General features: G+C 38.5%; 2 protein-coding genes across 2 annotated transcripts in view; both read right to left on the bottom strand.

The window, feature by feature from the left end:
* Positions 1 to 1,548: 1,548 nt before the first annotated feature.
* LOC142986735 (uncharacterized) lies at positions 1,549 to 4,495 on the bottom strand. The gene is made up of 3 exons (XM_076135348.1): positions 4,456 to 4,495; positions 3,585 to 3,678; positions 1,549 to 3,264 (listed from the first exon to the last, which is right to left on the bottom strand). Exons 1-3 carry the CDS (start codon positions 4,493 to 4,495, stop codon positions 3,114 to 3,116), a joined length of 285 nt encoding a protein of 94 aa, XP_075991463.1. The 3' UTR covers positions 1,549 to 3,113.
* Positions 4,496 to 7,046: 2,551 nt separating this feature from the next.
* The window catches only part of LanB2 (laminin subunit gamma-1), a 40,527-nt gene continuing 32,326 nt past the window's right edge, over positions 7,047 to 15,247 (bottom strand). Inside the window, exons 20-29 of the mRNA XM_076135081.1 lie at positions 14,588 to 14,705; positions 13,602 to 13,843; positions 12,840 to 13,044; positions 12,025 to 12,262; positions 11,487 to 11,689; positions 10,440 to 10,521; positions 9,687 to 9,775; positions 9,278 to 9,407; positions 8,671 to 8,764; positions 7,047 to 8,343 (exon numbers count right to left, since the gene is read on the bottom strand). Of these exons, the coding sequence (XP_075991196.1) occupies positions 8,193 to 8,343; positions 8,671 to 8,764; positions 9,278 to 9,407; positions 9,687 to 9,775; positions 10,440 to 10,521; positions 11,487 to 11,689; positions 12,025 to 12,262; positions 12,840 to 13,044; positions 13,602 to 13,843; positions 14,588 to 14,705 (1,552 nt within the window). The 3' untranslated portion in view covers positions 7,047 to 8,192. The remainder of the gene's footprint in view (positions 8,344 to 8,670; positions 8,765 to 9,277; positions 9,408 to 9,686; positions 9,776 to 10,439; positions 10,522 to 11,486; positions 11,690 to 12,024; positions 12,263 to 12,839; positions 13,045 to 13,601; positions 13,844 to 14,587; positions 14,706 to 15,247) is intronic.

Raw genomic sequence — 15,247 nt, 5'->3', positions numbered from 1 at the left:
TCTATGTTTAAGATATAGAATGGTCTCAGTCAAACTCTTGATTTTTCTATCCAAGTCCACCTCTATGAGATAATATTCCGCTTTGACCAAACGTTTTTCTGTAATAAAACTAGCAAAAGCCATGTTTTGTACAAAGTTTTATCCGAATGTAATTCTTTTCAAAATCATCTGCAACACCATGTATTGGTCAAATTGATAAACATTTATGTACAATGCAATCTATCGGACACATTAAGTAGAGTATGGCCCAGCGCAGACAGAGCGGAATAAGGCCCAGCGCAGACAGACCGGAATAATCCTCGTGCGGTCTCGAGCATTTTCTTTACGGCTCGCGGATGCTCGAGCATGCTCGCGACTGCTCGAGCCTGCGCGAGGAGAGCGTTCTAGGTTACCATTCTACAAAAACGGGCCAGTTTATCGTGAAAATTCATCAACGATGGTGGACTGGGCCATGATTATAATTGCTCTTTTGCTGAAGAAGAATAAAAATGACGTTCTCCCACTTTAAACTCAGTAACAACATTGAAATTTTTCGTACGATGCCGGCGGCGACGCGATGCCGCGCGGAGATACCCGCGCATCCTCGAGGACGCGCGAGCATTTTTTGTCAGGTTCAAGCACTTATGCACTTTATTTTAATAATTTTTAAAGTTCATTTTCAAGTGGGTTAAAATAATCCTCTCCGCTGCGCTCCTCTCGGTCTGCGCTGACCCTATCGCCGTTCTCTATTTAGCGCCAACTACATCACATTCATAAAACTGTTATGTGCAAATGTAGCCTTGATAGCCTTGTGGTTTCGATGTAAAAAATATCTTTATTTTAGGACTATAATATATTAACTGTAAACACGGTTTGGAGTCTCTGTCCCTGGCTTCATTAGCGCGATCGCTGGCGGAGTGTGATGCTCTGCAACCTTCACAATAAAATTATACAAACCGTTATGTTATGACTAGAAATGTTGTTTTAATAATAAAATAACACTTACCTATGACATGAAACTGCTGCGTCAGACATAGGTACTTTTAGTTAGGCTTTATTTTAGTGTAAACTATAATGTAGCTCGTACTGTAAAAAAATGTAGTCAGATCACATGTTAAGCTAAGCTCCCTACTATACATATCTAACCTTAAACGCATAGGGCCTAGATACTATACTTAAATGGTGACTAAATACTTGTTGCATTTTGACGAAAGTATAGAATTTGTAAACTCTTTATGTGCGGCTGACACATTATAAATCACGTATTTCGAAAATACGACTCTTCAATACAATATAGGTGCCTTTGCGCTTCGCTTGGCTCGTCGTGGCGAGACCACTCCGGTGCCTCCAGATCTTGACATGAATTCTAAATTTGTGCTGAACCCAGTGTTCAACAAGGAAATACAAAAGCAAAAACCTATAATCTATGTACAGATCTAACACACGACATAGAACTAAGGTAAGCAGAGAGAATAACGTGTCTTCTATGTCACTAGAACATGCGCGCTCTTTACACTATTTATATAAATCATACTTACTTCCAATGACAACTTAATAAAACAAATAAAATACATAACTCGTGTCCATGTTTTATTACAAATAAATAAGCTACAATACAAATTATATTACTCACAAAATTATTCTTTCAGTAAAAGAAATATAAAAATTATAGTAAAAAATATCTAAGATAACACACATAATCGTCAATTCTTTGGCGAACATCAAAAGGGAATATAAAAAGCAGAATTTCATGAAACTTATGAAACACACGTATATTTACAATGTACCGAATATAATGTGTTATGGCACAACATTTATTTGAAAAGCCTCATGATCGTATTTTGAATAAATCTAAGTTGGGAAATGCTCGTCGTAAATGCAGTTTGTAGATATCTAGTAGATAACAACAAAAGCTGGAGTAATAACCTAATAAACCTCAGCAAAGACAGCATCAAGAAAATACTTGGTGCTTTCACAGGACACTACGGCACGAACTACATGTTAAACAAAATAGGAGCCATAGATGACCCCAAATGCAGGCACTGCAATGAAGAAGCAGAAACCATGAAACACATACTGTGCGAGTGTGATGCTTTAGGAAGGAAAAGAATGGATCTTCTAGGATGCGGTTACCCTAAACCAGAAGACTACAGGCTGCTTCCGGTGGGGTGCATAGCAAAACTGATAAGTTTTGCCCTGCCCCCCAACGTCTAGAGTAGCAAAGGAGGGGGTGACACAAAGGATCAGGAATGGTCGAAGTGTCAGCCAGGCATTAACTGGCACCCCCACCCCTAAGATAAGATAAGATAAGATAACAACATCGCATCAAACAATGTACACTTTACTTGTGTATATTATAATAATATAATGTACTTCAATATTGTTGATTCATGGTACATTCGACTCATTCATTCATGCTCAATGCTCATACGAGATAGACATACTTGTTTTATATTTAACATTTATTATATAACTATAGTAACATAAGGCACTTATTTATTCCGTCGTTGCAGGGCACTACGTCTCAACACAACATACATACATATGACACTATCAGATCTGAGTTTATTCCTTCGACAACATGATCGTAATTTGAAGATAGAGGCTGGATCGAGCATAACTCTATGACGTCAGTCCAGGGCATTACACTGCCGTGCCAGTACAACAGACTGTCGACATACAGTGCTTTTGCTTAACAGAATGCCCAATCTATTCCTTGTATTTGTGATCAACTTTTAATTATTTCAACACTTATTTAACAAAGCAAATAAAAGAATACAGTACAAGGTGTACAATAATGTAACAAACAAACATTTTTGTCGACAGTGTTTTAGATTGACGTAATTATTATACAAGTATACACACATAACACCAAGCCTCTATGTACTGCACACACACAAAGGAAAGCCGCTAAACTTATAGTTCTTGAAGCGATCTAGCAATAGTTTCATCAAACACTTACACACCGACATACTACTGACTACCAGACAGATCTACTCTTTATGAAGATTCAAAAACGGTGAAACATTTGAACATTATCAGAAACATAAAATTGCATAGTTGAAGCATGTTGAGTGGCTGGCTCAGTAGGTGTTTGTAGTTAGTGAGTGCCCTACAACATGTAGTGTCGGGCTCTACCTAAAGTTGGCTCTGCTGGGCGGCGCCTCGGTCGGTTCCAGCACGATGCGCTTGAAGCACCCGTCCGGCAGCTGGTTCAATATGTCCTTGATGTTGTCCACCTCCAAGCGTAAGTGATCGTGCTCGTCCTCGTACTGTTTCATCCATCTGTTGGAGTATCACATATTAGTAACAGCTTTCAGTGTTTCTCAGTCAAACGAAGGCGTATTTGTGTAAGTTTTGGACTTATGATCATTAAAATTTGTAATGCTAATCTTGGTATGCAGTAAATGTAGAAAGAAAAAATAAAATGGGACATAAGCGGTTAGAAACCGTGACAACATATGCAGCGCAAGAACCCTTACATAACTATTAAATAAAACAAGGGAGCTTATTTAAATTTAGTGATTGTATGTGACTATCAATATACTTTGTCTTTCTCAACTAAACTACACATTCTTAGCAGTGAATGATTGAAAATATTGTACCTTTGATGATTATTCTTGGCGTCAGTCAGACTCCTGATATTTCTGTCAAAGTCGACCGCTCTGAGATCTTTCTCTGTTTTGTCCAAGCTTTCCTCTGTGAAAGAACGAAAAACAGAGCTGTTAAAATTAAAGCTTCAGAAGAAAAAACAGTTTTTCAAAAAACTACTACAGCGCCATCGGTCGGCCGGAAAATAAACTACAGCATGTTTGTACAGCACCATCTATTAAACAGATAAGTAAACTACAATATTTTTTGTTTAGCGCCATCTACAACATACTTACAAAACTAAGATGTGATCTAGTTACTGCTGTACTTACTTTTATCCGAACCACAAACTAAAGTAGGCGCTTATGGTACTGAATGGCTGAAAGGTTATAAACCTTAATAACAGATGTCGCTTTGATAGACTTGTGTTCCTGACGACCAAACGAAAAATACCTTAATTTCCTGATTTTATCACTTTTAAGCACTGTTCACTAGTTGTCGGGTCAGGAACATTATAGAACCTGTGTGCCCAAGAGCATCTGTGTAAATACATATGTTGAAACGGAAGAGAAAGATGCGCAATTCTAGAAAGAACAACAAAATGACTGCTTCAACATTAGTTGTCGAAGCTGCAATTTCTACTGCTCACCTCATCTGTCAAGAGCTTGTGCGTCCAACGTGGGCAAGTTCTCCAGTTCCTCCATGATGACCCTCAAAGTCCCTACCTACTGCCTACTTACCACTAAGATATTGTTACTTATTAATCAACACTAATCACTTATCACTACGAGCACAGTTTATCTTGGAAACCGATGCACAATGTTTACATTTGTTCGTGTTGAATGTGATCGCCAGCTTGACGGATACAAAGTTCTAAGCGCGTACCCTCGCTAATAACAAATCTCCAGTCGAATCCAGGGAACATAATATACCTATATGATGGGTATTAGGCACCGCGGAAACAACACAAACTCTCACTACCTAATAATGATAAACCATCAATAACACTATGGCGGGTGGGTATCGCAGTAGGTAAACACTTATCATTGAAATGTATGAAATACACAAAACAGTAGGCTACTATTACTATTTAATTATACTAAAAACTCAAATAACAACGATAAATAAGCGTCCTTTATGCGCAATGGCTAATGGTAACTTAAATTATTAGTTTTTAGTGCGCGGAATGCACCGATATGTGTGTCCAGTCACAAGTTCGGGCGGCACTGGCGGGATAGATCAAATGATCGAAGTATGAAGTACATCAAACGGTGCGGCAACGACGCGTGCGCCGTCCGCCCAGTAGCAGAGATGCTAGGTAGGATCATCTTTGGTACAAAAGATGGCACTAGTGCTACAAAATGGTAAAATTAAAAGGCGGTGTTAAGATTCTTCGCAGCAGAATGACTACCCGAGCGTGTCCTTGTTACGGTATGGTGGTAGAGGTAGAACATTCCGACATTCTTTAATACTTTTCTTGTATTTCAGGTTCCTAATGTTCTTTCCAGGTTGAAGAGGTTTTGCATCTTTTTTCTATATTTTTGTAAGGCTCATCATGTCAACACGTGATGAGCCAATAATACTATAGTAACATGGTCCTGCTGTACAATAATATGAAGCACTAAAAGCAGAAATTTCGATGGTAAGGTGGGTGGATATGGAAAAGCGTAGGAAATGATTGGATACCGGCGTATTGACATGAACTAGGCACTTAGTTAGTACACGGCAGCGGCCGCGCCTAGCGACGACGAACACTATATGGCGGCGACGAAGGGCGTGACGTCCGACATACATACATACGTCTTAGATATCGCTAATTGTATAAAAATATATAAAACACATGTATAGGCAAAACAATTTGCTACAAATTATGTCCAGACTCTTGGTAACCTGCTACTCAGCCTCCGTAGCATCCCTGTTCACTTGACCAACCTGGAACATTAATTTCCTCGTTGTAAGAAAGGCATGAATGACCAGAAGCACTATTTCTTACAGATATTACTAACATGCGAACAGAACGTCTATGTTTTACTCTTTGACTTTTCGCATGGCATGGCCTCAGTCAAACTCTTGATTAAGTATTCTATCCAACTCCTCCTCTGTGAGATCCTTTTCTGCGTTGTCCAAACGTTTTACTTAAATAAAAATCCACAAGCCATGTTTCATTCAAATATAACATTTTTCAAAAACGACCACATTTGTTTACAGTGAAGTCTATGGGACACATTAGTAGAGTATTGGCATTTTTTATTTAGCGCTATCTACAGCACACACATGAGACTGAGATGTGTCCTAGTAGTAGCTGTACCTGCCTTTATCCGAACCACAAACAGCTATGAGACGCTGAAAGGCTACAAGTTATAAACTTAAATTGCGCATATCGCTTTGATAGCCTTGTGTTCTCAATGATCAGGGTGAATAATATCTTAATTACAGGATTATTTTAACTCCCAAGTGCGGTTTACTTGTTTCTTGGTCAGGGATTGTCGTATTCCCTATTACCTTCCAGTCATTTGAGTCTAGACATTCATCAAAGTTATTCATAATCAGGGATATTGGTATCGTAGATATCGTGAGACCCTAACAGTGTACTGACACGGTACACAACCTTACGGTCTCATGCCACCCCAAGGACCTACCCTTTCACTACCAACAGGTACCGATAAAGGAACCACTGTAAAAGACTCAGCAGCCTGCTACAGGTCACCAGGCAGTGTGTGCAACACCAGCAACATCATCATCATTTAGTTCAAAATACTTGAACTTTTTATTATTAAGATACTATTAGTTAAGTCACCAAATCGGGAGGGGAGACAATGAGAAGAGCTGGCAAGAAGTACTTAGTCACTCTTTTAAATAAAATATATCTCCAAGACTATCTTCATAGTTAATTATCTAATATCATGAAACTATCTCTATTTTATCAGGATAGTTCTAAATTGTCATCCCATGACTATCCTGCTGATATATCAACCCCACATGGAGCACTGTAAAATAAGTAGTCAGATCTCATGTTAAGCCAAGCTCCCTACTCTACATGTCTAACCCTAAATGTATAGGGCCTAGATTAACACTTAAATGGCGGCGAAATACTTGATGCGTTTTGTCGAAAGTATAGAATTTGTAAACTCTTTATGTGCGGCTGACACATTATAAATCACGTATTTCGAAAATACGACTCTTCAATACAATATAGGTGCCCTTGCGCTTCGCTTGGCTCGTCGTGGCGAGGACACTCCGGTGCCTCCAGATCTTGACATGAATTCTAAATTTGTGCTGAACCCAGTGTTCAACAAGGAAATACAAAAGCAAAAACCTATAATCTATGTACAGATCTAACACACAACATAGAACTAAGGTAAGCAGAGAGAATAACGTGTCTTCTATGTCACTAGAACATGCGCGCTCTTTACACTATTTATATAAATCATACTTACTTCCAATGACAACTTAATAAAACAAATAAAATACATAACTCGTGTCCATGTTTTATTACAAATAAATAAGCTACAATACAAATTATATTACTCACAAAATTATTCTTTCAGTAAAAGAAATATAAAAATTATAGTAAAAAATATCTAAGATAACACACATAATCGTCAATTCTTTGGCGAACATCAAAAGGGAATATAAAAAGCAGAATTTCATGAAACTTATGAAACACACGTATATTTACAATGTACCGAATATAATGTGTTATGGCACAACATTTATTTGAAAAGCCTCATTATCGTATTTTGAATAAATCTAAGTTGGGAAATGCTCGTCGTAAATGCAGTTTGTAGATATCTAGTAGATAACAACATCGCATCAAACAATGTACACTTTACTTGTGTATATTATAATAATATAATGTACTTCAATATTGTTGATTCATGGTACATTCGACTCATTCATTCATGCTCAATGCTCATACGAGATAGACATACTTGTTTTATATTTAACATTTATTATATAACTATAGTAACATAAGGCACTTATTTATTCCGTCGTTGCAGGGCACTACGTCTCAACACAACATACTATAATATGACACTATCAGATCTGAGTTTATTCTTTCAACAACATGATCGTAATTTGAAGATAGAGGCTGGATCGAGCATAACTCTATGACGTCAGTCCAGGGCATTACACTGCCGTGCCAGTACAACAGACTGTCGACATACAGTGCTTTTGCTTAACAGAATGCCCAATCTATTCCTTGTATTTGTGATCAACTTTTAATTATTTCAGCACTTATTTAACAAAGCAAATAAAAGAATACAGTACAAGGTGTACAATAAGGTAACAAACAAACATTTTTGTCGACAGTGTTTTAGATTGACGTAAATATTATACAAGTATACACACATAACTCCAAGCCTCTATGTACTGCACACACACAAAGGAAAGCCGCTAAACTTATAGTTCTTGAAGCAATCTAGCAATAGTTTCATCAAACACTTACACACCGACATACTACTGACTACCAGACAGATCTACTCTTTATGAAGATTCAAAAACGGTGAAACATTTGAACATTATCAGAAACATAAAATTGCATAGTTGAAGCATGTCGAGTGGCTGGCTCAGTAGGAGTTTGTAGTTAGTGAGTGCCCTACAACATGTAGTGTCGGGCTCTACCTAAAGTTGGCTCTGCTGGGCGGCGCCTCGGTCGGTTCCAGCACGATGCGCTTGAAGCACCCGTCCGGCAGCTGGTTCAATATGTCCTTGATGTTGTCCACCTCCAAGCGTAAGTGATCGTGCTCGTCCTCGTACTGTTTCATCCATCTGTTGGAGTATCACTTATTAGTAACAGCTTTCAGTGTTTCTCAGTCAAACGAAGGCGTATTTGTGTAAGTTTTGGACTTATGATCATTGATCAGTCAAATTAATAACGCTTCTTTTGGTGTGCAGTAAATGTAGAAAGAAAAAATAAAATGGGACTTAAACGGTTAGGAACCGTGACAACATATGCAGCGCAAGAACCCTTTAATAACTATTAAATAAAACACGGGAGCTTATTTAAACTCAGTGGTCGTATGTGACTATTAATATACTTTGCCTTTCTTAACTGCACTGCACATTCATAGCAGTAAATGATTGAAAATATTGTACCTTTGATGATTATTCTTGGCCTCAGTCAAACTCTTGATCTTTCCGTCCAAGTCCACCGCCTTGAGATCTTTCTCTGCTTTGTCTAAACTTTCCTCTGTAATAGAGCAAACAATAGCACTGTTGAAATCAAAGTTTTAGAACAAAAAGCGGTTTTTCAAAAAACGACTTCTTCGCCATCTGTCGGTCAAATAAATAAACTACACCCTTTTGTACAGCGTCATCTGTCAAACAGATAAGTAAACGACGGACATTTTTTGTTTAGCGCCATCTACAGCATAGTAACAAAACTAGTATATTCACTAGTGATTGTTGTACCTACTTTTATCCGAACCACAAGCAGTAATGGGCGCTTATGGTGCTGAAAGGCTACAAGGTTATAAACTTCAATTACAGATGTCGCTTTGATAGCCTTGTTTTTCAGATGACCAAATGAAAAATATTTCCAGATTTTTGATTTCTTAAACGCAGTTCACTTGTTTTCGGGTCAGAGAAACCTGCGGTTCGTATTGCCCCTTTTAGTCTACCCATTTGAGTCAAAGTTGTACATAATCAGAGGAATTTGTATCGTTGCAGGGGAGTTGTCGAAGCTGTAATTTCTTCTGCTTACCTAATCTGTCAAGAGCTTGCGCGTCCAACGTGGGCAAGTTCTCCAGTTCCTCCATGATGACCTTCAAGTCGTCCAGACCCTTGGTCACCTGCTTCTCAGCCTCCCTGGCGTCTGTGTTCGCTTGACCAACCTGGAACACAAATCAACTTATTGTAATAGAAGAATTAAGCACCTGACTAATGCCCGGTTTCTGAGTACATTTAGCGGTAGTTTATCTATTCAATCGCGTTTTTTATATGAGTTTAAACGCTATTGAATAGATAAACTACCGCTAAATGTACCTCAGAAATGGAGGTAAATGGTTTTGGATAATGCCTTAATCATAATATTCGACAACGGCAACATTCTAATCAGTTTTACATTTTTGTGTAGTGTGATAAAACCAATAGTTAAACCGTTGGTAATATACCTTCATCTTAGCGTCTCTAGTGAGCTGCATGTTCTCAGCGGCTTCCTTCTCCAAGTCTTCAATCTGCTTGGCCGTGCCTTCCACTCGAGCTGTAATTATACAACAGAATACAAGTTAGAATCTTGCTATATTCATTACTGATGATAAATCTAAAAGAGGTAAGACCATACATTTCAATAGATAACTTACTACCTTCATAACTTGAACAAGATTATTTTTTGTTACCACTAGTCAAACCAAAAAATACTAGAATTACTTAGTTTATGAAAGTTCTCATAGAGAAAGATGTAGTCTTTAATTATACGCTATGGGCGTAGTATTATAAACAAGCTGTCTCGCGCAACTTCGCTTGCGTCACATAAGAGAGAGTGGGTCAAAATTTTCCCCGTTTTTGTAACCTTTTTTTACTGGTACTCTGCCCCCATTGGTCGTAGCATGATGATATATAGCCTATAGCCTTCCTCGATAAATGGGCTATCTAACACTGAAATACTTTTTGAAATCGGACCAGTAGTTCCTGAGACTAGCATTTAAACAAAAAAACAAACTCTTCAGCTTTATAATATTAGTATAGATATTACTTTACATGTACGAACTTTAAATAAGGAGATCGTGAGTTGGCTAATTTTTTCATCAACACGATAGTCATAAAGTTTGTGTACTTACATGTGTCTAACAATGTATGTGTGTTGTATACAAAAAAAATACGCGTTATATTAAAATCTAGAATCTATTAAGTATTTAAACACTTACTGGATAGTTTATCAGCCTCGTCTCTCAGTTTCGTGGCCTCTGCCTTCGCAGTAGCTGACTTTAACCTCACTTCATGAGCCGCCTGCAAACACAAGGATTCATTAACACATTTTTTAAACGTTTCTGTAAACAAGATTCTTAAACCACTATCATTAATCACTAGCTGACCCGCGCAACTTCGCTTGCGTCACATAAGAGAATCATAATTTTCCCCGTTTTTGTAACATTTTTCACTGGTACTCTGCTCCTATTGGTCGTAGCGTGACGTTATATAGCCTATAGCCTTCCTCGATAAATGGGCTATCCAATACTAATAATAATATAATAATAATTCAATAAAGAATTTTTCAAATCGGACCAGTAGTTCCCGAGATTAGCGCGTTCAAACAAACAAACTCTTCAGCTTTATAATATTAGTATCGATTAGTATAGATAGCAAGGAATCTGTCGGCATACTAATGATGAATCCAGATTTGGCCAGATATAGTTAAGGATCACCACAAACTGGCTGACCCGCGCAACTTCGCTTGCGTCACATAAGAGAGAATGGGTCATAATTTACCCCACTTTTGTAAGATTTTCTACTGGTGCTCTGCTCCTATTAGTCGTAGTGTGATGATGGCCTATAGCCTTCATCGATAAATGGTCTATTCAACACAAAAATATTTTCTCAATTCGAACCACAGTAACCCTAAAAAATCTGCTTAAAGTAGCACTTTCATATACTGATTGCAGATTGGCACAGCGAAAAAAAAATCGGCCTGAGATTAGCGCGTTCAAACAAACAAACTCTTCAGCTTTATAATATTATCCATACTAATATTATAAATGCGAAAGTAACTCAGTGACAGAGTTACTTTCGCATTTGATTGAGTAACAACTCAATCACGCCTAAACTACTGAACCAATTTGCATGAAATTTGGTATGAGGATATTTTGATACCCAAGAAAGGACATAGCAACTTTTTGCCGCGTATAAATGACTGAAAATTTCGGTGGCGGACGAAGTCGCGGGTAAAAGCTAGTATAGTATAGATGAAGGTGTACCTGAGAGGCGTTAGCGGCGAAGTTGTTCTGCGCCTGCTGCGCGAGGTCCCTGGCCTCCTTGGCGCGGTCGCTGGCCGTGTACAGCTGCTCCGTGATGCTGTTGATGCTCTCCTCGGCCGCCTGGATCTTCTGCTGCACGGCCGGCACGTCCAGCGCGGCCTGTTCCGCTTGCTGGCGGGATTTTGTCACCTTGTCGCTGAATTCTGGTGGAATAAAGTAAATAAAGCTGTTATAGATGCCGTGTTTGATAGTTTTTTTCTTGGATCAATGTGATTTTGTTAGGAAAGAGTACGGCTACCTGTAATTTCAGCTATATACCGATAGCCTGTGAGCCAAAATGCGAATGTGAGGTTTGCGAAAATAGAGTGAAGTGAAGGAGTAAGATTAGTAAGGCAGACCCCACTATCATGAGATGGAAAGGAAACAATATTTATTATTGTTCTCTCTCTATAGTAGATTATAATTATTGCTGCTTAGTTTATAATCCAACGACTGTGTGAGTTGTCCAATTATATATTTATTTATATTATGCGATTACCTTTAAGCGTCTTATAAATCTCATTAGCGTCCCTCAGCGTCTGGTTGGTGAGCGCGACGTCGTTCCTGGCCTGTTCCTGCAGCTCGTCGAGCCGCACCAGCAGGTCGTTGAGCTCCTCCTGCCGGTCGTGGCCCTGCTCCAGCAGACCACGGCCTTGCTTGATGGCGCCCTCCAACTGGGTTAACGTCTCCTCGTTCTCAGCTTGCAGACGTTCTAATTCCGAGGATTTCTCGTCTATCTGTAATTGTCATTAAATATGTAATTACGTAAACTGTCTTAGTGGAGTTGGTGACTGGTGTCGGATAAGAATTGTGAAAATATTTTAATACACATTATGCCTTATGCTTTGGGTATACAAGCCAGAAACATTAGTGTATTTTCATACTCCTCTGCTTACGCCTTCGTGTATTACAGAGTGAAACAACCGGTTTTCTTACACCTGTACACACTATACCTTCACTATACCTTCTTCGTTCGTTCGTTACACTATACCTTCAGATAAAACTGACAGAAACATGGTAGCGTTTTGATACATCTTTTTGTATAGCAGTCGAAAACATGTAAGTGTTTTCTAATACTTCTAACTACACCTTCGGGTAAAACAGACAGAAACATGGAAGTATTTTCATACACAGTTACCCACACCTTCTTGAATAACAACTGGAAGCATAAGTGTATTTCCTAACACCTCTAAATACACCTTCAGGTAAAACAGCCGGTAACATGAGTGCACTACGTTCAAGTTTATTAACAACAATCATTATGTTGGCTCTCTTATATACTTGTATGTACACGTATATAACAGTCGTACTCACAGTGTTGTTCATCTCGCGCGCGTCGTCTCTGAGCTTGCTGAGCCTGATGTCCGGCAGCAGCGTGGTGTTGACCTCGGCGTACAAGCCCAGCGCCTTGTCGTACACCTCCTTGGCTCGCTTCAGCTCTTGCTCAGCCAGCTCGTTCATGCTGCTCAGCTTGCCTGATGCTGCGTTCAACTCGTTCGTCAAAGTTTTCACTTCGTCACTGTAACATTTTAATATGAATTTAAGTATTGTATTGCTTAATAGACTAGGCTCTGCTTGTGTGAATTTAGGTGAAAAGTACTGTTGTTATCCAAGTAATATAATCTTTTACACATTAAAAATCGTGTTATTTTTAAGATAAGACTAAATTTAAATATAGCAGAGTCTAACTATACAATCCTACGACGCTGTGCATTTGTGGCTGTGCTGCCATGACGGGTAGAAAACACAATGTTCGTACAAATGAGCGCTAAAACAGTATTTCTGGATAGAACCACATTAATCATACAACAAATTTGCGTATGCAACAGATAATGTGAAATATATTATTATTATTATACCGAAACATTAAGTTTGCGAAAAAAAATGTGTTTTCGAATGTGCAACCTTCCCACCGGGCTATAAAAGAGAGGGAACAGAATGTGCGAATTGTGCACACTTGGCCACCATAGACAAATACCTCCTCTGAAACCAACCAATGGGTTTCAGTGTAATTAGCCGCCGTGGCCAACTTTCGGGTAAGAGGACATTTATGTTATTATTGTGAAATCCACTCACCTAATATTAGCCTGCTTAGTAATACCATCTTTAGCGATATTATTAGCCGTGATAGACGTGTTGAATGCTTTGTCAGCGATCTCCCTGATGTTCCTGGCCTCTGTCTCGAGCTTCTCAGCGAGGAGTCTGGACTCCTTGGCTAAAGCCGACATGTCGACAGACTGCTTGCCGAACTGGTCGGAGCGGTTGCGAGCCTTCAACAAAGCCGCGGCGCCTTCGCCGTCTAAGTATTCTAGAGCACTCTGAAATATAATATTGTTAAGTATATATTAGATTAATTATGTTATGGTGTTCTGTAGTCGTAAAACAGAGTCGGTGGCTTGAGGAAACATAGCTGAATGGGACAATCTAATCGATACCTACGTGTGTTTGTTCGTGAAATGTATAATCATTCGATATAGCATTTTTGTAATAATTGCGCCCACCTATTGTCGTTTGTACAAGTAGCAAGTAATACTGAGAAAAGCATCGAATCTTTCAGCTTTGTTGTTGGCCAAATACTGGTGAACTGACACTCGCTCGTTTGTGCGTAGCTAGCGTAATGATGAGTAATCACATCCAGTGAGACGAACACGATTAAAAATCAAAATGTGGGGACATAACCAACCACTTGCCCATCGTACAGAGTTTTACTTAAGCCAGCTATCACGTAAAATTACAGCACGGTCGAGTAAAACTGTGTATGAGTGATGAGCATATTAATAGATTTATTACAGTTTTTTCACTGCTTATACTGTTGTACTGTTTTTAATTGCATACAGTAAATCATCAATACGAAATTGTTATAAATATATTGACATTTTAAAAGAGCAAGCCGTGAGTTTCTTGCCATTTCTTTTCACGAGCAACCAGCTTACCCGAAACGGACAAAAAGCAATATATTTTATGACTATTTCAAATACTTTGTAAGAAGTTTACGAAAAAAAGCATATTTTAGTTTGAATCGCATTTTCATGAGCTATAATTATGTATAATACGAGACTCACGCTAATTTCCTTCTGGGCAGCTTCAATAGTGTCCTCGGCCTTGGAAACGTTTCCTTTGCTCTTCTCCACTGCCTCGTTGCCTTCGAAGCTCTCGTCCTCGATCTTACGAAGCATGTTACTGAAAAAACACGCATTATAAATATTAAAATCTTTAATAATAATATTAAGTTAAAGAGCTTGTTTGTTCAGTACTTCGTTTGAAGTTTAACTGGCTTATCTCAGGAACTACTTGTTCGATTTGAAGAATTATATTTGTTGTGAATGCAAAAAAGTTGTCTAAATTTCTTTTTTCGCGGAATCGTGTTCAAATGTTTGGGCAGAATCGCCTCCCAAAATATTACCAGCTATTATGAGAAGACCTTGCATAATACTGTGTTATGAATGAAAAGTTCTTGGAAATTGTAAGAGCGATTGAGATTGTAGTTAATGCATTTTATAGTGACGCATCTAAAATGTTATGTAAATTGCAGTTTAGTGTTCATAAATATCGTTATGAGTTTGTAGAGAAAAGTTAGAGTCTAAGTAACACACGTCATTATAGTCGATAAGAGGGGAAATTAAAGTCTGCACAAGCATCGCTTTTGTTTTAGATGGTAGCAAGTTTTTTGTTGTTGTTCACGATGTCTACCGCTGTCGATATAGAATCCACGGACCCTTGCG

The sequence above is a fragment of the Anticarsia gemmatalis genome, chromosome Z (genome assembly GCF_050436995.1).
Source record: "Anticarsia gemmatalis isolate Benzon Research Colony breed Stoneville strain chromosome Z, ilAntGemm2 primary, whole genome shotgun sequence".
NCBI lineage: Eukaryota > Metazoa > Arthropoda > Insecta > Lepidoptera > Erebidae > Anticarsia > Anticarsia gemmatalis.
Note: the sequence above shows the minus strand (reverse complement) of the source record. Positions and strands in the feature narration are given on the sequence as shown.

Bases quoted from the DNA above. Each gene is read 5' to 3' on its own strand.
- LOC142986735 (XM_076135348.1), bottom strand. From the start codon at position 4,495: ATGTTCCCTGGATTCGACTGGAGATTTGTTATTAGCGAGG. The intron at 3,679-4,455 runs GTACGCGCTTAG...GTTCTTTCACAG, and splicing joins GAGATTTGTTATTAGCGAGG to AGGAAAGCTTGGACAAAACA. The intron at 3,265-3,584 runs GTACAATATTTT...ATACTCCAACAG, and splicing joins GCCAAGAATAATCATCAAAG to ATGGATGAAACAGTACGAGG.